Source organism: Marmota marmota, unplaced genomic scaffold (genome assembly GCF_001458135.2).
Source record: "Marmota marmota marmota unplaced genomic scaffold, marMar, whole genome shotgun sequence".
In the NCBI taxonomy this organism is placed as follows: Eukaryota; Metazoa; Chordata; class Mammalia; order Rodentia; family Sciuridae; genus Marmota; species Marmota marmota.
Window position 1 is genome coordinate 8917269 of NW_026000169.1, and position 22178 is coordinate 8939446.

At 35.8% G+C, this 22178-nt stretch overlaps 1 protein-coding gene across 6 annotated transcripts in view; it reads right to left on the bottom strand.

Moving 5' to 3' along the window:
• The window catches only part of Gys2 (glycogen synthase 2), a 67357-nt gene that overhangs the window by 10233 nt on the left and 34946 nt on the right, over nt 1-22178 (bottom strand). For 4 of the 6 annotated variants that reach the window (XM_015498225.2, XM_015498226.2, XM_048787279.1 and 1 more), the window contains 5 exons: nt 13010-13136; nt 8784-8879; nt 7671-7834; nt 6545-6625; nt 2220-4152 (listed from right to left, as the gene is read on the bottom strand). In XM_015498225.2, coding sequence (XP_015353711.1) covers nt 3931-4152; nt 6545-6625; nt 7671-7834; nt 8784-8879; nt 13010-13136 — 690 coding nt within the window. In that variant the 3' untranslated portion in view covers nt 2220-3930. Of the gene's footprint in view, nt 1-1215; nt 1423-2219; nt 4153-6544; nt 6626-7670; nt 7835-8783; nt 8880-13009; nt 13137-22178 lie in introns of those variants that run through there. The other 2 variants (XM_048787276.1, XM_048787277.1) reach the window with 2 other exon arrangements.

A 22178-nucleotide genomic window follows, 5' to 3' on the forward strand; every position in this document is an offset into this window, starting at 1 on the left:
TCTTTCTCTCTCTTTCTCTCTCTCACTCTCTCTCTCTCTCTCTCTCTCTCTCTCTCTCTCTCTCTTTTCCTGGTTTTGTTTGTTTGTTTGTTTGTAGTTGTAGACGGACAGAATGTCTTTATTTTATTTGTTTATTTTTATGTGGTGCTAATGATTGAACCCATGCCTCACACATGCTAGGCAAGTGCTCTGCCATTGAGTTACATCCCCAGCCCGGGTTAAGACTATTAAAATTCAATCATTTCTCCTCTGAACCTTCTTTCATTGTCTCACACGTGAGCTTTTGGTGTGGAGAGTGAGATTACAGGATAGGAGAAAAGCTTTGTCAGCTGCTCCGCTGACAGGGGTTTAATATCCAGGATATATAAAGAGCTAAAAATACTTAACACCAAAAAAAGAAAAAATCCAGAATATGTAAAAAACTCAAAAACCAGCAATAATAATAATAATCCAATCAATAAATGTGCAAAAGAACTAAACAGACATTTTTCAAAAGAAGAAACACAAATGTTTGAAAATATATGAACAGATATATAAAAAAAAGTTCAACTTTCTAGCAATCAAGGAAATGCAAATAAAAACTACAATAAAAGTTCATCTTACCCTAGTCTGAATGGCAATTATCAAGAACACAAATAATAATAAATGTTGGTAAGAATATCAGGGGAGAGTTACTGTTTTAGTCTGCTTTTTCACTGCTGCGACTAAATGACCTGACCAGAACAATTATAAAGGAAGAAAAGTTTATTTAGAGGCTCACGGTTTCAGAGGTCTCAATCCATAGACAGCAGACTCCATTCCTCAGGGATCAAGGTGAGGCTGAATACCGTGGAGGTAGAGTGTGGCAGAGGGAAGCAGTTCACATGATATCAGAAAGCAGAGAGAGAGAGAGAGAGAGAGAGAGAGAGAGAGAGAGACTCTACTCTCCAGATACAAAATAGCCATACCCCCAATGAACCACTTTTTCCAGCCACACCCCACCTGCTTCCAGTTACCACTCAATTCACTGATTAGGTTAAGGCTATAAGCCAATCATTTCTCCTCCAAACCTTCTTGTATTGGCTCCCATGTAAGCCTTTGGGGGACACAACATCTAAATCATAATAGTTAACACAGATACATTGTTGGTGGGACTACAAATTAGGACACCACTCTGGAAAGCATTATAAAGATTCCTCAAAAAACTAGGAATCAAATCACTGTATGACCCATCTCTCCCAGTTCTTAGTATTTATTCCAAAGAACTAAAATCAGCATACTAGAGCAATAGAGCCACATCAACATTTATAGCAGCACAATTCACAATAGCTAAATTATGGAATTAGCCCAGGTGCCCATTTATAGATGAATAGATCAAGAAAATGTGGTATACATACACAATGGAGTCTTAGCCATAAAGAAGAAGAAAATCATGGTATTTGCCTGTAAATGGATGGAAACAGAACATCAAGCTAAATGACATCAGCCAGACTCAGAATGGCAAGGATTGAATGTTGATTCTTATATGTGGAAACTAGTGTAAAATAATGGAAAGAAAGCATTGGAAGTGGGATCCACATATTATAAATACTTAGGGAAGATCAGTGTGCAGTGGAGGATTGAGAGGTAGGAAGGACCATAAAGGGGGAGGGGGGTATGGAATGAATTTAACAAAATCACGTAATATGCATATACAAATGTACCACAGGGAATTTCACCTTTATGTATACGTAGAAAGTACTGATCGAAACTAAATAAACAAGTGAAAGGAAAATCAGTAAAGGAAAGAAAAGATGGGAAGGTAGGAAGAGAGGGAAAGGGTGGGGAATGAGGATTGAAATCAAATTCTGTGAATGTATGATTATGTCAAAATGACCCCAACTATTATGTATAACTACAATGCTCTAATTTTAAAAAGCATCAATTTTTGTAACTCTATTTCTCTCAGTAAAACCATTTATTGATACAACTCCTGTGCACAAGGCACTATACTAGACACAGTCATTCACTAACCATCAATCCCATTTGTTTCTCCTCACAGACTTTGTCAATCTTGGGAAAAGTATAAATAAATGACTGCAGAAGAATGGGGCTGATTCTGAGTAGAGGGCTAAGTGCAGGTAGAAATTCTGATTCCCACACGTGCCATTCAAAAACAGGTGTTGGCATTTGTTAATTACTGTGTGTATTATATTGTATGCATTTCTAATCATAGAATTAAAAAGACTTACATTTTAAAGTTTTCTTTTGATGCATTTTACTAAATAATAATGCTCAAATAATAGTAGACCATCCAATTACCAATAAAGAATATCATTTGAATACACAATGTGTGAAGTCACTAGGGATACATTTTTATGGTTGTCATAACAATGAACCCTCCCTCCTTTTAGCATAAGATCTTTTTGGTAATTCAGCAAATAAGTCTATAGTAGAAATCCATATCATTTTTTTTTTCAGTGCAGAGTTTTCTAAATCACTCTGCAGGCCCTAGGTTAACTGACATTCACAGGGCATTTTTAAAGGATAAGGCTTTAGATAATTTTTTTTTTCTTACTTCACAAACCTTTTTTTAAAAAGATGGGTTTTGCAACCATCCTCCATTTTGGCTTGCTTATGTTGATATGTCCATTTATTCTTCTACTTTTTCCCAGCTAGTGGGAAAACAGTTGTATTTCAGTTTTCCATCAGTCTTGAACTATCAGACACTGCCTTTATGACTCTTCCACTGTTATCATTACTAATCCAGTAATGGTATTCCCAGTGGAAGACCAACAATTTTTTTTAGAACTTCTATAGACCAAGGCGAACTGGTTTGTCAATCAAGATATTCACTGAACGCTAGATGGAACACACAGTGAATGGCTACTTAGTTATAAGAAAGGAATCCAAGAGTGAATGTGCTTTGTTTTGTTTTTTGCCAATTTAGATTTAACTACATTTAAAACATAAATCTGCTTAATTATTATTATCCAATAATATCTCTAGTACACCACAGATTATGTTAGAAACATAACATAATCCTTGATTAAGTAATAAGTCCTTGATTAAGTAATCTATCTTTTGCTAATTCTTTTTAAAAAGATAATTTCAAATGTTATTATTAGACACTACTCATAACAGTTTTCCACATGACATTTTAACATCTAAAAGATTTTGAAATAAGATATTGTGAATTAATGTTAAATCTTTAAATACTTCTGGATTTATTCATTTGGATTTAACAATTTGTCATCTGTGGAAAATTGACCAAATTTTCAAAAGGGCTTTCCATTTAACAATAGAAAAAAAATGTTACAGTAAGATGATACACTACAGGTGGTAACATCTTTTGGTCATTAATTTGAAAATGAATTCTATAATTCAGAAGAGTTGTTAAAATATGCATTAATATGCATCAAGATCTTGATCTAGGATAGCTATTTTCTTACAGATTTTGATGATTTTCTGGAAAACTAAATATAAATTTATGGTTCTGATACATGTGAAAAATTAAAATAATCAATAAAGACAGTTATTTAAAGTATGTATGTAGTACACATTCGTAGCTAAGATCGGGATCCTTTGGGAGGGAAACGGAAGACTCTTTTGGTAGGGTGTAGAAACTGTATAGACAGTATACAGCAAAGGATTAAGATAATGATAATTTAAAAATAAACACTGCTAAAAGAAAATTCTTATTGCTTAAATCATCCATTTTAAAAACATCTCCAGTCTTGCCCCTTTAATACTCCTCCTCATGCCTAAATTTACGGGAGAAACAAGAGTTGGGAGAGGTAACTTGGATTTCATTCTAAATTACAAAATTGCTGTTCTCTTAATCTCCTAAACTTTTAAGGCAATGAATAAATTCCATTGTAATACTTTGAAGAAATGCAGCATTTTAATTCTTTTAAATAATCATTCTTACCATATTCTTACTACGTTAGCTCTGCTCAGCAAGTGTGGAATTCAGTTCTTGTATTCCCCATGCAGCTTTTTCTTCCCGCGAGGAGCATGGCTCAGAGAGAACGGTGACTTGATATTTAAGCGATCCCTCTCCGCCTCCTCTTCCTCATCGTACCTCTCATCCTCATTTTCATCTTCCACATCACTGCTCTGAGGACTGGAGGCCTGAGACCCTGCTGGGGAAGGTGGTACCGAGGAAGGCCTGGGATATTTAAACCCTTCTGTCTGCCAAAGACAAAAGGAAGACGGAAACAGTATAATGACTTCTTGCAGTGATGTAAACACTATGTATGCACATTTTGTGAAAACAATGAGTTAGATATCTTTTGTGATCTGTTCAGGTGCTATTAAACTCTAATTCATTTTGATTTTGGTACCACCAGGTTCAAGAGAAATGTATTAGATATATAGCTATCCTTCATTAAGCACTGACATGTGGCAGATGCTGTCTACAGATTATCTCATTTAACTTTTAAGTAACACTCTGATAGATTTGTTCTCATTTACAAAAGAAAATCGAGGGTGAAGAAAGGCCAAATGCCTTGTCCTAGGTTCTAAACCACATAAGTGGTAGAGCAAATATCTGTACTAGGTTTGTGATGAACCCAGAGTATTTAATCTCATGGCCATGTACATTGCCGATACTGGCAGTCTTTATGTCATCTATGGATGTGGGTAGCAAAGTTGCAGGATATAGGCAACTGGGCATGCCATGAATGGCCACCTCTAGAAAGAATCCTGGAGGCCAAGCCACTTACTTGACCCTGAAACTCCATCACACTCTGTCATTTTAGTTAGTAAGTAAATATCACTTTTATCGAATGGTCCTGCTACTTAAGATTCACTAAGAAAACTAAAAAAAAAAAAAAAAACAAAAAACCACATACTGAGCACCAACTATGCATCAGGCACCACAATGCTACATGAGGAACAAGTTGAAAAGCATGATCACCACCCTTTCAGAGTGCAAAGGCTTGAACTGAAGACCAAATGTATAAACACATTGCAGTGTGTTTCAATCATTTTTACACTTTATTATGTCATACATTTACGGTCATTTCAACATTAAGATGCTTTACCTGAAAGCAATATAAAAAAAGAGCTGAATCTTGCATGAAAGACCATCATACAGTAAGTGCTAAATACTTAATTAGTTGAATAACTAGACAAGTGGATGAATATATCTTAAGTAATCAAGTGGAGTGACTGCTCTAAATAAGCTAAGCAATCAACTCTCTGCTAGAATCATAAACACAGGAGTGGGAATTTATAGATACAGAAATTAAGAAAACTCTTTCACCTTCTGTATAGGCTAATCTTTCTAGATCTGTACCTCTGGAAACCTATGTAGGTAGACTATAAGTTGTGATACTAGGCAAAACTGTTTATGGTAAAATTGACCCCAGACTGATCAGATTCCATCCACTCTGAAGGACTGGTAAATACTTGATGGGAACCGACAGATTTGTGGAGTCCCTGAATTTGATGACTCTTGTCATTGAGCATATTCCTTGTGGGGATGGTAGAACTGTGTTTGTGAAAATTTACACAAGATATTGGCCCCAGATGGGCATAGAACTACTAAGTTAAATTGGATCTTTGTTTGTTTAGTTTCTAAGATGGGATCCACCTATGTTGCCTGGATTTGTTCAAACTTGTGGGCTCAAGAGATCTTTCCACATCAGCTTCCTGAGTAACTGGGACTACAGAGATAGGCCACTAGGTTCCACTGAGGTGAATCTTATACCCAGTGGTTTGGTTATTATCTTCTTGCACATAGGGGTCCAAAGAAATTTACTTCTCTGATCACTGTTTAGACTCTTGCAAGGACTAATCTCATTAAAGAAAAATACCTGATGCCACCCTGCTTTAAACTGTGTTTCTGGTCTTCTACCCTTCTAAGTGAATCTGATGGCAAATGTGGTCCATGTTAGTTTCATAAATATAAACATCGAGTTGGACTTTAGAAGAAGACTCCCTGGTGGGCACTATTGAATGGGACATAAGTGCTTATCTGGTCCAATTCCTCCTGTGATGCTTGAATTTATTCTATTTTATTTTTGCCAAGTGGTTACCCTCTATTTAAACATTCCCTTGGATAACAAGTCCTGTTAAAGCAGACCAGTTTATTTTTGAACTACTTCTAAAAGAATAGATGCCTAACAGAGCCACTTCAAGCATTAAGTTGGAGGGAGTTACAAAATGGGGGTGTTTCTCCAACAACAGGAATCAGCTATCTACTCATCCTATGCAGCACTGACTCTGAATTGAGGGCTTTGAAGTAGTATGATTTGTGAATTCGTCTATTTATTGCTTTGATTTGACACCATAAAAAAGTATAAAGCTTATTACTTAGTTACTCCCAAATTTAAAAATGTTGTTAGAACTTATCATAAATAAATAATTTATCTTTAAAAACAAATCAACAATACATTATAGAATCATGTCATCTGCAAATAGTGATAATTTAAGTTCTTCTTTTCCTATTTTGATGCCTTTTCATAACCCACTTGAATCAAAGTGTGAAATATGATATATCAAGAACTATGTAATGTTTTGAACAGCCAAAAATAAAAAATTTAAAAAAAAAACAAAAAACAATACATTATATATTTACCGCTGGTGGTGATGTAGGCTCCATATGGAATTTATCTGGAAAAGCTCTGCTTAATGTCAGGTGCCTGGCATGCTGGTAATACTGTCGATAGAAAACCAGTTCATGGGTTAAACAATAGATAGATATAGATATCTAAATAATTGCATTATTATATAAGACCTTTTTCTTATACATATATATAAGAGATTATATATGTGTGTGTGTGTATATATATATATAAATGTATTTGTGTTTACACACACATATATTTTAAAGTGGCAGAAACTATTCAATCAATTTGAGAATTAGGAAAGAAATGATTAGTTATAGTATTATTATTTTTCAATGCATAGGCAAAAAAGAAATATAAAGTTGGGAAGAAACAGACAACACTGAGCTCTGAATTGAGCACTAAGGTGGCTGAAAACACTGGTTTCATTCTAGAGAAACAGCACAGCACAGAAAGGAGATGAGGCTGTAAGTCAGAGAGACTAGGTGTAAATCCTGCTTCAAATTTTAGGTAAGAATTTCTAAGAGCCTTGTCTTCCTGTTTTCATTTAAAAATAAGGATAGCAAAATTCACCCTCCAAGTTGTAATGAAGCACTGGCATTACTGCCTGTAGATGCTTAGCAAATGGCGGCATCTATCATTTGGCTGGGAAAGTTCAACTTGCACAGCAAAGTCCATATATTTATTATTGAACCATTCAGTTCTAAGATATGTGACTATTTGAGCTTACAAACCTATTGCTTGACTGAATGGGGGCCTTTCCTGTACTCATCATTTTGAAAAATAATGTCACTTCCACCCCCCCCACACTGTAGGTGAGGAAATTCTTGATGTTTTCCTCTTCTTCAGGAAATGTCTCTGTATACCTGTAATGCATTCAGTTAAGCATCAGCAATAGAATAACTAGTTAGATCACTGCTAGATCCTGATGGACTTGCTATTAAGATAGACTCAAACCAAATGTGAAGAATTGGGCTTAGGAATTTGAAAACTCACATTAAGTTTAAAAGTACATGAAAATATCACTGAGATTTTAACAATTATGATACTGAACTGACTTCACAGATTTATAACTAGAATCAACATTTTAATGGAATTTTTAAAGTTGTCCTCTGTGTTAACAAAAAATTTGCTTACTCTCCCTAGGTATCTCCAATCCAGAAGATCTGAGAGCCTCTCAGTCCGGTTCCTTTGGATGATTCTTTGGCGCCGTGACTGTTTGCAAAATCCATAGAGAAACTGAGTCAACTGATTGCAAGAATCATCTGGAGAGCAGAATCGCCTGTCAACAATGTAGATACCTGGAGAGCACAAAAGTCAAAGAACAGGTAAAAATAGGACAAATCTTAAAACATTTATTCTCTTATTCTCCATTATCTCTTTAGTTCTACCAAAAACCATATGCATCATATGCTCCCTGACTCAATTATTGCCTCCACTTGGTCTTTTCCCTTAAGGCTTAATGTTCTTCTGTAATATCCTTCTAATGGCTTAAAACCATCACCAGCACACGTCCAATGAAGAGAATTTTACTTAGAAAAGTCTGGTTCTCTAGGTATATGCTTCCAGGGGATGCTCACTAACCAGAATCTTGGAGTGGAACTTGGGTATCAGTGCCTTTTAGACTCCCCAGCATTCCCACCATGCCGCCATGGATGAAAACCACACTCTAGTCTGAGGTAAGAGAGCAGTGCCATTGTAAGTACCAAGGGAATTGAATAGATGTAGGCAAAGAATCCATTCCATTCTAACTTTTCTTTCTGCTAAGCAACATAAACAAATAGATGGTAATATATATATATATATATAAATTTTCCTGATATCTTAAAAAATTTACATGAATTTTTCCAATTTGCAATGACCTTTAAAATAATAATTTTTTTCTATATAACAATCATTATAGGTACTCTTAAGACTATAGTTATTGTAATATCACTTATAAGAAGTAGAGGACCTAACCAGACTTAAGACAAAGCAACAACCACCACAAAACAAAACAAAATAGGTGAAGGGCAAAGTTTGTCCAGGTTTTGCAGTCCTTATGCAGTTTCTCTTTTGGGAAATATATTTACTAATAATAGCATTCTTATTTATGGATCACATAATTGAATCTGTTTTTAATTATGAAAGAAGTATAAACATCAGTTTAATTATCAAAACAACATTAGACTTAGGTTCCGTTAAGACCCTGTGCTCTATGTGGTTAGAGGTCAGTCCTCCCAGGATTAGATTAAGGATGAAAAACCTCACCATAAGCAGTAGGATCAGCCACGTGCTCCTGCATGAAACAACCAAAGCCAGAGAGGTTTGTGGTCACACTGGGGATACCCATCACAGTGCATTCAGCTGCCGGGAGAAAACAAAGGAATCCATTGGCTTCCAACTGGCTCCTACCTTTCATATGCATGCAGAGGAGGAAAAAGCCCTAGGTGGCCTAGTAAAAGCAATGTTTACTTTGTGTCAGGCATAGTACTAAGTTCTTCACCTGCATCATTAATCATTTAATCATCTCATCAACCCATGAAGGTTAAGTAACTTGTCCCCCTCCACAGTGCCAGGACATGTGGTCTAGCTGAGACTTGAAGCCAGGCACCCAGCTCCAGAGTTCTTGCTCTGAATGGCTATGCTCCACTGCCTCTCTAAATGCCCCTGGTTTTGCTTGTTTTCTCCATTGTAAGCTCTTGACTCTACTTGGCAAGTTTATGGGATAAGATAAATATGCTTCAAACACAATCTGCTTCTCCTTTCATTTAGTCTTCTTTGCACAAACTCCTTTCACTTTCTTAAGTGTTTGGTGAACTCATGATTTCTTTCAGTCCTCCCTCACTTTTTGATCAAAATCTGTTTCCCAGAATATATCTTATCTTCTGTGTCTTTAAAAATCTACTGCCTTCCAGAATGTCTGAATTTCTAACAAGGAGTCTATATTTCATTAAGGGGTTACTCTTGGTAACAAAGGGATCTGCCCATTACCCATGAAGTTAAGGCAGCAGTTTCATCTCCTGCTGTGCAAGTATTTCTTCCTGGCTAGAAAGAGCACAGGGGTTCTCTGATTTGGGGGGATGATGAAGGGGAAAAAAGTGCTTAGATATTACCAATCCCTTTGAAAACCTGATGAAAATTCTGGAACTTCTCACCAGAAAAAAAAATCTTATGTACCCATGGAAACTCACAGATCCTTATTTTTTAAATTGAATACCATTATAACACCTAATAGTAAATTGCCAGGTAACCATGCAAACTCAATATCTGTTCATTGAATAAATTAAATGAAATAAGTGCTTCTTTTACACTGTTGGTGGGACTGTAAATTAGTACAACCACTATGGAAATCAGTATAAAGGCTCCTCAAAAGACTAGGGATGGAACCACCCTATGACTCAGTTATACCATTCCTTGGTATTTACCCTGAACAATTAAAGGCATCTTACTACAGTGATATATGCACATCCATGTTTATAGTAGCACAATTCACAATAACCAAACCATGGAACCAGCTTAAGTGTTCGTCAACAGAGGAATGGATAAAGAAATTGTGGTCTGTATACACAATGGAGTTTTATTCAGCCATAAAGAATGAAATTATGGCATTTGCAGGAAAATGGATGGAACTAGAGGCCATCATTTTAAGTGAAATAAGAAACTCAGAAGCATAAGGGTGGTATGTTTTCTCTCATATGGGCAAGCTACAGAGGAAAAAGGAAAATGAAGGTGGGAATGGATCTTATAAAAATCAAAGGGAGATCAGTAGGTGAGTGGGACCAAGGGGCGGGAAGTAGGGAAGGAAGGGGGAAATGCTAGGGAGTGATATTGGCCAAGTTATATCGTTCTATTGTGTGCATATATAAATATGTAACAACAAATCCTATCAATATGCACAACTACAATGCACCAATAAAAATGTGGAAAAGGGCTGGGGTTGGAGCTCAGTGGTAAAGCGCTTGCCTTGCATGTGTGAGGCACTGGGTTCTATTCTCAGCACCACATAAAAATAAATGAAATAAAAGTCCATGAATAACTAAAAAAAATAAAATAAAAATGTGGAAAAAATAAGTTAAAAATTAAATAAGTGTTTGTATTCATTAGAGCAGCCTTTAATGAATGCATTTTGGAATAAATTAGACCCAGTATCACATAAGATTATTCTAAAAATAAATAAGATTTATCTAATATGTGATTGCTAAATTTATACCACCAGAAGTCTTGTTTCTTTATAGATTAGGTGAGCAGTGACCAACTCCTTTTGGTTAATTTAAAAGACAGACAGACTCATTTACTCTGGAATATTCCACAAATTCCTTTCCCCATCTACATATCTTTTATAACATCATCTCTGGCCTTTATCTGACAACATTAGATATAAATTTGCCCTGGTTTTATAAAATGACATTCTGCTGGAAAGGCAACTGTTAGTGATATAACATTCTCTTCACCCAGCACAAATGGTTTCCCCATATTTCTTTGTTCATTCGTGCATTTGCCTTTTACTCTTCTTCTATCTGTGATACTTCCAATAGTAACTTGCATTTCTGTTTTGGGGGTGGGGTTATCACTGGGGATTGAACTCAGGGGCACTTGACCACCGTACCATATTGCCAGCCCTATTTTCTTTTTTGTTTAGAGACAGGGTCTCACTGAGTTACATAACCCCTTGCTTTTGCTGAGGCTAGTTTTGAACTTGAGATCCTCCTGCCTCAACTTCATGAGCCGCTGGGATTACAGGTGTGCGCCATTATGCCTGGTGTAAATTGCATTTCTTATTAGAAATAACAGAAGCAAGAGTCAATAACAAAGTGTTAAGTTCATCAGTAAAATATTTCATTAAATGTTCTATTAAAGAAACAAGCTAAGATATTATATGGACATTTCATAAAGTTACCACTTCACAAAAGTGGAACTGTGCCAATAATAATTTTTAGAACTATAAGAGAGATAGTCAGAGGAGTTAGAAAAATTAAAATTTTATGTCATGTTTCAAGAAGTAGTAATCCTTTGTCTAATTTTTCAAAACATTTTAATGTTTTTATAGCTGTTAGGAAATTATCCATAGTAGAACCTAAAGCAATATAATAGGACTTTATTGACAGATGTAGAACCTTCATGTCATTTCTGTTATAAGGATTACAAGATGTAACTACAGGATTTTAAATTCTATGTTTAAATTCTGGGATAAGAATGCAAATATTAGAAAAGTTCTTCTCTTTCATAATCAGCCTGTTCTTCCCTTTACCTTGGCCTGTGCTGCCCTCGGGTACTGGAGCTTTACATCAGTGATGGCATTGAGATGCAAAAAGCAACATTTATTCTCCTAATTATAAATATTTTTTCTGAACTTCATCTTCTAAAATTATTAACAGAATTGTATCTAAATCAGGAAGAATATCTGTGATTACCAATAGGAGACAAGAAAGTCATTATTTTATTTTTTGCAGTTAGTATCTTTCAAAATTTTATTTCCCTTTTATTATTTATTCAATTTTTTTTTTTTTTTTTTGGTGATGCTGGGGATTGAACCCAGGGCCTTGTGCATGCTGATCACAAGTTCTACCACTGACCTACAAACCTGGTATTAGAGACCAGAAAGGAAAAAAATCCTGTTATTAGAGACCAGAAAGGAAAAAAAAAATAGCAGATCTGACAATCCACCATCTGTTAAACAAAACAAAACAAATAAACAAACAACAACAACAAAAAAAAAAACAGGAGTGGGAGGAGCTTCTCAATGGGATAATGCCATTGGTGACAATCCCTACCATTGAATTTTATTTCTTCTTCTTCGTTTTTTTTTTGCTTGTTGTTTCTTCATTTTTTAATATTCATTTTTCAGTTGTAGTCAGACACAATACCTTTATTTTATTTAATTATTTATTTTTTATGTGGTGCTGAGGATTGAACCCAGGGCCTTGCACGTCTTAGGAGAGCGCTAAGTCTTAACCCCAGCCCTCTTCCTTTGTTTTTTTAGAGAGGAAGGAATGTGAAGATTTTTCCCTATGCACTTTTTTCTTTACTACTTTTTTTTTTTAACAATGTGACTGTTACCTAATACAGATTGAATGCATCCCTTAATTTTACAAAACATATTCTTCTTAAATAAGTTCAGAGAACTATATTATTAGAATATTATTTATCACATTAACTCTACTTGCAATTTCTCCTTCATATTAGTGAAGAGGATGAGTAATCTATATAAAACCTTCTTTTTCTTTGGATTGCAATGCACCAATAATTCAAATAGCCACAAAAGCATGACCAACCATATCATGCTATACTTACATAATCTTTGTCCTTTTTCTTAAATCAGGATCTACAAAGCATAAAATTGACCACTGAGATAGATCCAATTAAAATCATTTTTAAAACAAACTGAAACATCAAGACCTTAGTAGAAATTACATATCAACTTTAATATTATATGCATACACATAAAATAATAATAAAAAATCCAAAACATTCTACAATCTGTACATGTCACGTACCTGGAGTATAACCCCAGGGTTCATAGTATGATGGAAAAACTCCAAGATGACAACCTCGGACAAATTCTTCATAATCCATGGGTAACAAGGGGCTGGTGGAGGATAGAAACTCTGGGTGTAAAATCACCTAAAAAAAGAGGAAAACTCAAGTGAGAAAAAGAGGATAATTAAGAAACAACAACAAAATGTCCCCAACAATTTGGCTATTTCCATAGAACCCTTATGTTTTATGTCCAGAGGAAGAGGGAAGAAAGAGATAAGAAAAAAGGAAAAGCAAAAGCCTAGGTGTTTTTTCCTCCCCTCTCCACTCTGTATAATGCCTCCTCTGGAGACAGCTTTTCTCTGGTTTCAGGGCTTGGATGGCAGGCTAGGGAGTTGGCATGCTTACTTTTACTCTCACCCTAAACTACATATCCTCCAGTCTAGCCCTGATTTATATTTGTTTCTGCAATCACTGATCCTGTCTTATTTATCAATTTGTTCGTAACTCAAGTAGGAAAGAGGGGAGCTATGTAACAGACCATTCTCGAATGTTCCATGCACAAGGATCCCATCCAGATCAGATCATACAAGAGGACCTCACCCAAGCCATCATACTCTCTCACCTGGAGGCAATTACTTCCTACTATGTCTCCTAGATTTTTTTCCCACAAGGTCTCTACTCAACAGAACAGTGGAAGTGACCCTTTAAAAATGTCAGTCACTCCCCTGCTCAAAATCTCTTTTCACTCAGAGTAAAAGGCAACATGTTTACCGTGGCCTGTTTGCAGTGGTGTGCTGGCATCTACAAACTGAGAAACCAGAGTATAAATGTCTATTTGATATGTTTATTATAAATTTTAATCATACAGGTGATGTATAGGTGATGTGTAATTTTCAAATAATAAAAAATGTACATATGAAAACCTGCACACAGGTGTTTATATCAGCTTTATACATAATTGCCCACACTTAGAAGCAACCAAGATGTCCTTCAGTAGGTGAATGGATTTATAAATTATAATACATGCAAACAATGGGCCATAATTCAGTACTGAAAAGAATTAAGCTATTGAGTCATGAAGACATAGAGACTTTAAATGCATGTTACTGAGTAAAAGAAGCCAATCTGAAAAGGATACAATGTGTATGGCTTCAACTATATGACTTTCTGGAACACACAAAACTATGAAGAACGTAAAAAGATCAGTGGTTGACAGGGGTTAGGGGGAAGGGAGAAATGGATAGGCAGAGCAAAGAGTGGTGAAACTATTCTACACCAGACTGTAATAATGAATACATGTCATTATATTCATTCGTCAGAATCCACAGAATGGTACAACACCAAGAGTGAATCTTGGTGTCCTGTGATAATGTTGTGCCAGTGTAGGTTCATGGTAACAAATGTACCTCTAGGGTGAAGGATGTTGATAATGGGCAGGCTGTTCATACCTGAGGGCAGGCGGTAAATAGAAACCCTCTTAATTTTGCTGTGACCTAAAATAGCTCTAAAAAAATGAAGTCTATTAAAATTTATATGTATATAATACTCTTTATTGAAAATTATTTTTCTTTAATATTTATTTATTTTTAATTGTAGTTAGACACAGTACCTTTGTTTATTTAATTATTTTTATGTAGTGCTGAGGATCAAACCCAGAGCCTCCCATGCGCTAGGTGAGCGCTCTACCGCTGAGCCACAATCCCAGCCCCTCCTTATTGTAAATTCTATATAGTCCATTAGTTCTCACAAAATGCCAAAATCTTTGCTAATCAGTTTATAGCTTCAACTGACTGAATGTAGTTCTGGCATAAATGTTGATTCCCTTTGTTAATGAGTAAAAGTGAAATGATAGAGATGTTTATCAGAACTTCATAGATTCATCAGTGTGACAATTGACTTCTTTGTTAATTTGGATATTAGATTTTTATTTATTTTTATTTTTTAATTGCTTTTATTTTTTAAATACATGACAGCGGAATGCATCACAATTCTTATTACACATATTGGATATTAGATTTTTTAATATGGAGAAAATATTTTATGTCATTCACAACATAATGGCTACAGAACAAAACATGTTTCTAAGTTTCTTTTGCATTATTAATTTTTTCCAATCACTTTTGTAAATCCAGAGGTCAATACACATTTTTTTTTCTTTTTGCAGTAGTTGGGATCAAATTCAGGTTCTCACAAATGCCAGATAGGCACTCTACCACTGAGCCACATCCTCATCCCTCAATGCACAAATAAATCAATATGTGATTTGTAGTGTTTGCCTATTTTCACTCTACAAATACTCCCATGAGGTGGGGACAATGATGCATGCCTGTAATCCCAGTGACTCGGGAGGCTGAAGAAGGAGAATCACAAATTCGAGGCCAACCTGAGCAATTTAGCAAGACTCTATCTCAAAATAAAACAAATTAAAACAAAACAAATAATCCTCTGATGGTCAACTTCATGCTACCAATGTGATATCTCTGAACTTGAAGGTGGGGAGAACAGTAGCACATCCTTATCGAGTACTTGGGTCAAATGAATAGGATAGGGATAAATAACTTCAAAGCATAGGCAATAATAACATGTAGCAAACAATAAAGATTTGCTGAATCGTAAGCATTACCTTTCTCTTTAGTATAATTTATTTATTTATAAATTTACATAAGATTTAATGACAGCTATATTTCAAACTGGCTCACAATATATCTGAAAGTATAACAATGGACTTTTGTGCACTGGTATGAACAACTGGTATGAACAACACTGTAAAGTTCTGAAAGGCAGCAGGAAATCACAGCTATAATTGGAAATTTGTGACTTGGACAGCTATTTAACTTGCTACCTGTATGAATGAATGCTCCTATTTCTCATATTTAATGTAATCTTCACTGAACTGTTATTAGATTATCTCTTGGCTTTCCCTGTACCTAAATTCAGCCATTTCTCCATGGAACTCTAATTCCTTTCAGTGAAGAATGGTATTTAGAACCCAAAACCTAAGTGCTAGGTATGTTCATTGTTATTGGCTTGTCACTCTGCCAATAACCTCCAGTGGGCTGAGATAAGGAATACACACACACACACACACACACACTCACTCACTCACACACACTATCCCTGGCTTCCATTATTGTTAATTTATCATTTCTTGGATCATACACCTTCTATGTAATTCATATTTCTCCTGCCACTTCCTCCATGCATAGATGTCCTCCCCATTCAGATCTGTCTCTGCTATTGCTCCAGAATGCTCTCTGTCGTGGGAACTTTCCTCATCCTGCTTGGGGCCTCCTGCCTTTCTCTGAACTAACATGGTGGAATGCTTCTCACTCAAGTACAGACACCTGCCTTGTGTCACCCTACCCAATAGCTTTAGAACTGAATTGTCCTGGAAGGAGATGGAAAGAGATCTAAAGGCAGAGCACAAAGAACAAGATTTCAGTTTTTCTTCCTGGAATAAATATATATATTCTTCCAAAGAGATCACTTTAAAGAAAAGCCCTAATTTGAATAAGTAACAATAATCATAACAACATTTGCATATCACTTTATATATATTATGAGTGATTTCCACATATATTACCTCATTTAATCTTAGCAACATTGTAAGATGGGTAGAATAGACATTTTCATGATTCTAATTTTATAAGAAACTAGGACATAACAAGGGCCATTGCATTATTAAATCATTATTAAATTGATTTTACTGTCTTACAATCTCATCATATGATAAGTATTAAAGTGAAAAATAGTCTGAAGTATTCACTTTAATGAAGAGTTTTAACTCATTGATCTGCAAGGACATTATAATCATTAGTCATATCTCAGTAGATCATAGGAATAAGTTAAAACTTAAGAAGAAATAAACTGTAAAATATCCAAAGCCAATAAAGTTGGCAGTTCGTTCAATCACAAGTATTACAAAATGGCAAAGTAAGATAAAACATTTTCCTTCATAAAACATGATTTGAGTTCCTATAACGTGCAAAGTGCTGCGCTAAAAAAATAAAATAAAATACAAACAACGAAGATACTGCATCTGTGTAGTCACCAAATCAACAACCCCTTGTTCTCCTTTTGCCAAGAACAAGAAAAACATTGTACTTATGTTAGAATTTCTAAGCTCAGGAAAATTACTCTCCGAAGCTCATCTTAGAACACGAAAACACCACCTCTCATTCATTTTTCTCCTAGTCAAACAGAATGATGGCACAACTAAAATAAGGAAGCAGATGCTCTGAGCCATAAAACATTCAATTGCAGAAGCCCAGGGCTGAGGAAGGGATTTCAGAGGTCAGGTAATCAGATTCAATGAAAGCTTGTATACCAACAATGCCAGCAGCGTACCTGGATCACAGCAGGCCCTAGGTTAGTAGGAAAAAGCAAAAGAAAACTTATCTGATTCTTTATTTATCCGTGAAGAAAGTAAGGTTTCAGGAAGTTCATTTAATTTCGCAGGGTAGCAGCATAGCCCTGAGACCTGAAGTCTGGACTTTTCCAACAGTAGAATACTGCCGAAGCAGGACAGAAGATGAACATATTTAAATTCAAAATAATCTTCAATGTTTTCTGTTTTTAATATCAAAAACTTAATCCACTCTGAACACTAAGATCCAGTCTATAGAGTTCTATGTGCAGGTTACCAACAGGTACTTATATTAACACAAGCCTAAGTTATTGTCAAGTTTTTAGAGAATTCTCTTAATAAAATTAAATACCTAATGCTGAATGGACAGAAGTTTCTCTCAGTGCTTTGAATATATATTAAATGTCAGGAAGTTGCTATACTTTAATTTGGGTTTGTGGTTGCTTCATGATAATAATAATAAGTGTACATCTCAAAATATTCATGAAAAAAGATATATTCATGAGTTTAACTGCATAAAAATAATTTGTATGAGACAAATGTACATTTCCATTCACCCTACATAGACCATGTGCTTTTATATCTCTGTGCCTTTCCATCTACTTTTTCCTCTGCCTGGACTGCCCTTCTTCCTGTCTGCACAAGAAACTGCTTGTTGATCAAGACCAGCTAATGTGTCATCACTTTTATAAAATATCTTAACAAATCCTGAAGTCAAAGACAAATCTACTTTTTTCTACTCACCAAACTGTTCATATTTCTCTTATAAAAATTATTGAGTACCTATCATCTACTAAGTACTTGGATAAGTACTTATTTCTTTTTATTTTTTAAAATGTATTTATTTTTATTGGTACATTATAATTATAAATAATACTGGGGTTCATTATGCCATATTTGTACATGCATTAACATAATTTGATTAATCTAATTCCCTAATACCTTCCCTTTCTCATCCTTCTCACAATCCTACTCTACTGATCTCCCTTCCATTATTGTTTTTATTATCATCATCATCATCATCATACATAAAAATGGGATTCATTATGGTATATTCACATGTGAACATAGCACAATTTGGTAGATTTCGTTCCCCAGTAACTTCCTCCCTTTGATCCCCTTCCTTCTCCCTGTTTTTGTGAGATCCTTTTCTATTCTTTTTATTCCTTTCTAGCTTCCACACATGAGAGAAAACATTCAACCCTTGATTTTCCGATTCTGGATAATTTCATGTAACATAGTCTCCAGTTCCATCCATTTTCCAGCAAATAGTTATATGCATTTACTGTGTGCCAGGTACTGTGCTAAATGTAGAACTTACTTTTTATTTAACCTTCACAATTCTAGGCATAAGTGATTATTTTACTATCATTTTACAGATGAGAACACTGAGGTACACGCAGATAAGTAAACTTGTAAGTTGAAAAAGTGGCAGGAATTGCAAGTCAGAGAGGATGTGGCTTTCTTTGTAAATATGGCAGCCCTGGAAATACAGCTCAGGTTTCCTTCAAGAGATCCTGGCCCCAGGGATCTTGACTGACAGCCCCATCTGCCTGCAGCTTCTACGTCTATTACAGCAGCTGCTCTTGGCCTGTAAACTGGTAGGGACCAGTACTGCTGCCAAACCATTTATTCCCAACAGGTGATTACTTTAATGGGCAACTTCTGCTTGAGAAATCCCTATTGCTATTAATAGGAATCCCTATTAAAACTGCTCATAGAAGAAGGCACCCAGATGTCTGCCATTCTGAAACTGTTTTGATAATTGGAAGGTGTACAGGAAGATGAAACAGAAAGGAAAGGTTGCTAAAGTCAGGAAAAAGTTGTACATACTAATGAGAACATATTTTAAATAACTCAACAGAATATCATTTGACATGCACACACACTAATATCTTTTGTATTAAGAAAAAATAATTCTAAATAATTCTCATTTTGTGTTGTTTGTAGATTGTGTCCTTGAAAATCACTTTTGTTTTTATTTTTGTGTTCATACGTGTACGTGTGTGCAGTTTTAGTTTCATTAACTGACAAACCACGTTGAGTGGTCCTACCACGCTGTCCCCCTTTGTGAGTCATCATAAGTGCTGCTGCTGCTGTGTGTAGTTTTTGGCATATTTGCTAACTAATGTATTAATTCTAGTTTTTCACTAAATGCATTTAACTTTCCTTTATGAAAAGAAGAAAGAAAGAGAGAGAGAAAAGAGAAAAGGAAGAAAGAGAAGGAAAGAAAGGCTAAGCTATTTTTAGAACTGGGCTGTCTTCTGTGGTCATCCTGTTTCCTTCTTTCTGGTCTCCATTCATGGGTGTCTGGCCTGCATCTCCTGGCCTTCTCTCCTTTTCAGCCCCTTTATCCTTCACAGGCATTTCCTCCAGTAATTCTTCTGCGTATCTAATCCTGCCTTGGCATAAGCTTCAGAGAGGACCCAAATGGAGACACTACAAATGGGAACTGATCACTGCCTCAAACAGTGTTTCTGGGGCAGAGGACATATATATTTCTAAAATATATACATAACTTAAGGTGATGATTTCTACAGTAACAGTAGATATAAAGTGTCATGGGATGCAGACAAGGAAGCAATTGTTCCCTGTGGTGTAGAGGAATGTGTGTTAGGAGAAGGTGTAAGGAAGAGAAGACTTTCAGTTTTGCTCCCAAAGAAACTGTTAAATAATTACAATAAAGGTGTTTCAGAAAGAGATAATAACATCTGCATAGACACAAAGATACAAAAGTGTTTTATATGTTTAGAAAATAAAGGGCTTCTCCATTCCTGGGAAATTATTTCATTGAACTCACAAATAATTTTTTCAGGTCTGGAAGTGTGGCTTGGTGGCAGAGTGCTTGCCTGGCCTGTGTGAGGCCCTCGATTTGATCCCCAGCATTGAAAAAATAATTGAAACCTAGATTGGCAAGAAAGCTTCTTCAACAAGTGGTGCTGGGAAAACTGGAAATCCATATGCAGCAAAAGGAAATTAAGCCCCTATCTCTCACCATGCACAAAACTCAACTCAGAGTGAATCAAGAACCTAGGAATTAGATCAGAGACCCTGCACCTAATAGAAGAAAAAGTAGGCCTAAATCTTAATCATGTCGGATTAGGCCCTGATTTCCTTAATAATACTCCTATAACACAAGAAATAAAGTCAAGAATCAATAAGTGGGATGGATTCAAACTGAAAAGCTTCTTCTCAGCAAAAGAAAAAATAAGTGAGGTGAGTAGAAAGCCTACAGAATGGGAACAAATTTTTGCCACACACACATCAGATAGAGCACTAATCTCTAGGATGTATAAAGAACTCAAAAAACTTAACACCAAGAAAAAAAACAACCCAATCAGTGAGAGGGCCAAGGAACTGAACAGACACATCTTGGAAGATGATATACAATCAACCAACAAATATATGAAAAATGTTCAACATCTCTAGTAATTAGAGAAATGCAAATCAAAACTACTCTAAGATTTCATCTCACTCCAGTCAGAATGGCAGCTATTACAAAGACAAACAACAATAAGTATTGGCAAGGATGTGGGGGAAAAGGCACACTCACACATTGCTGGTGGGAATGCAAATTGGTACAACCAATCTGGAAAGCAGTATGGAGATTTCTTGGAAAACTTGGAATGGAACCACCATTTGGGTATAGACTCCTCAGTCTATAGACCGAGGAGTCTATACCCAAATGACTTAAAATCAGCATACTATAGTAATGAATCTACATCAATGTTTATAGCAGCTCAATTCACAAAAGCTAACTGTGGAAGCAACCTAGATGCTCTTCAATAGATGAATAGATAAAGAAACTGTGGGATATATATTCACAATGGAATATTACTCGGCATTAAAAGAGAATAAAATCATGACATTTGCAGGTAAATGGATGGAGTTGGAGAATATCATGCTAAGTGAAGTAAGCCAATCCCCCCAAAACAAAGGCCTAATATTTTCTCTGATATGTGGATGCTGATCCATAATGGGGGTTGGAGAGAGCATGGGAGAAATGAAGGAACTTTAGATAGGGAAAAGGGGAGGGAGGGGAAAGGAGGGGGCACAGGGGTAGGAAAGATGGTGGAATGAGATGGACATCATTACCCTAAATACATATATGAAGACACGAATGGTGTGACTCTACTTTGTGTACAACCAGAGACATGCAAAATTCTGCTCTATAAGTGTACTATGAATTGAAATGCATTCTGGTATCACGTATAATAAATCAGAATAAATAAATAAATAAATTTTGAAAAGAAGCCTTTTCACAGTGAATCCCTTTGATGTTTAAACCTATATAATAAATGTGCAGATCTTCCTCATAGTCTGCCAGCATTCTCCTACCAGGAGCTCTGGTGATCCGCTGAGTCTTGTTTCATCTGTTTCTGCTTATTTGTCTTTATTTCCCTTATTTCTTATATTTCTAATCCAAATCACTGCCCTACCCAGGGCAGGGTTCAACAGTCACACAGGCTCATAACAGGACTCTCCAGCTTGAGTTTTCCCAAGGGCAGGGGGCTTCCTCATGACCTATCATCTTCCCTCCCACCTTCCAGTCTTCCTTCCTTCCATCTCTATTGTCCATAACAAGTGCCAGGCTCTTGTTAGACAGACCCTCACAGAAAAGACCAAAGTTAGATATGGGTGTGACAAGAAAGGTTTTGAGAAAAACAGAAATGTACAGGAAAACATGAGGCTTTCCTTGCCCCCACCATTTCATTTATAAGACACAAAAAATTGACAAATATAGGTCTATGATGAACTATGTAAGAATGAGGCCAAGTTGGTGTTGACACACTATGCAGAGAGGGGGGGGGGGGGGAAAG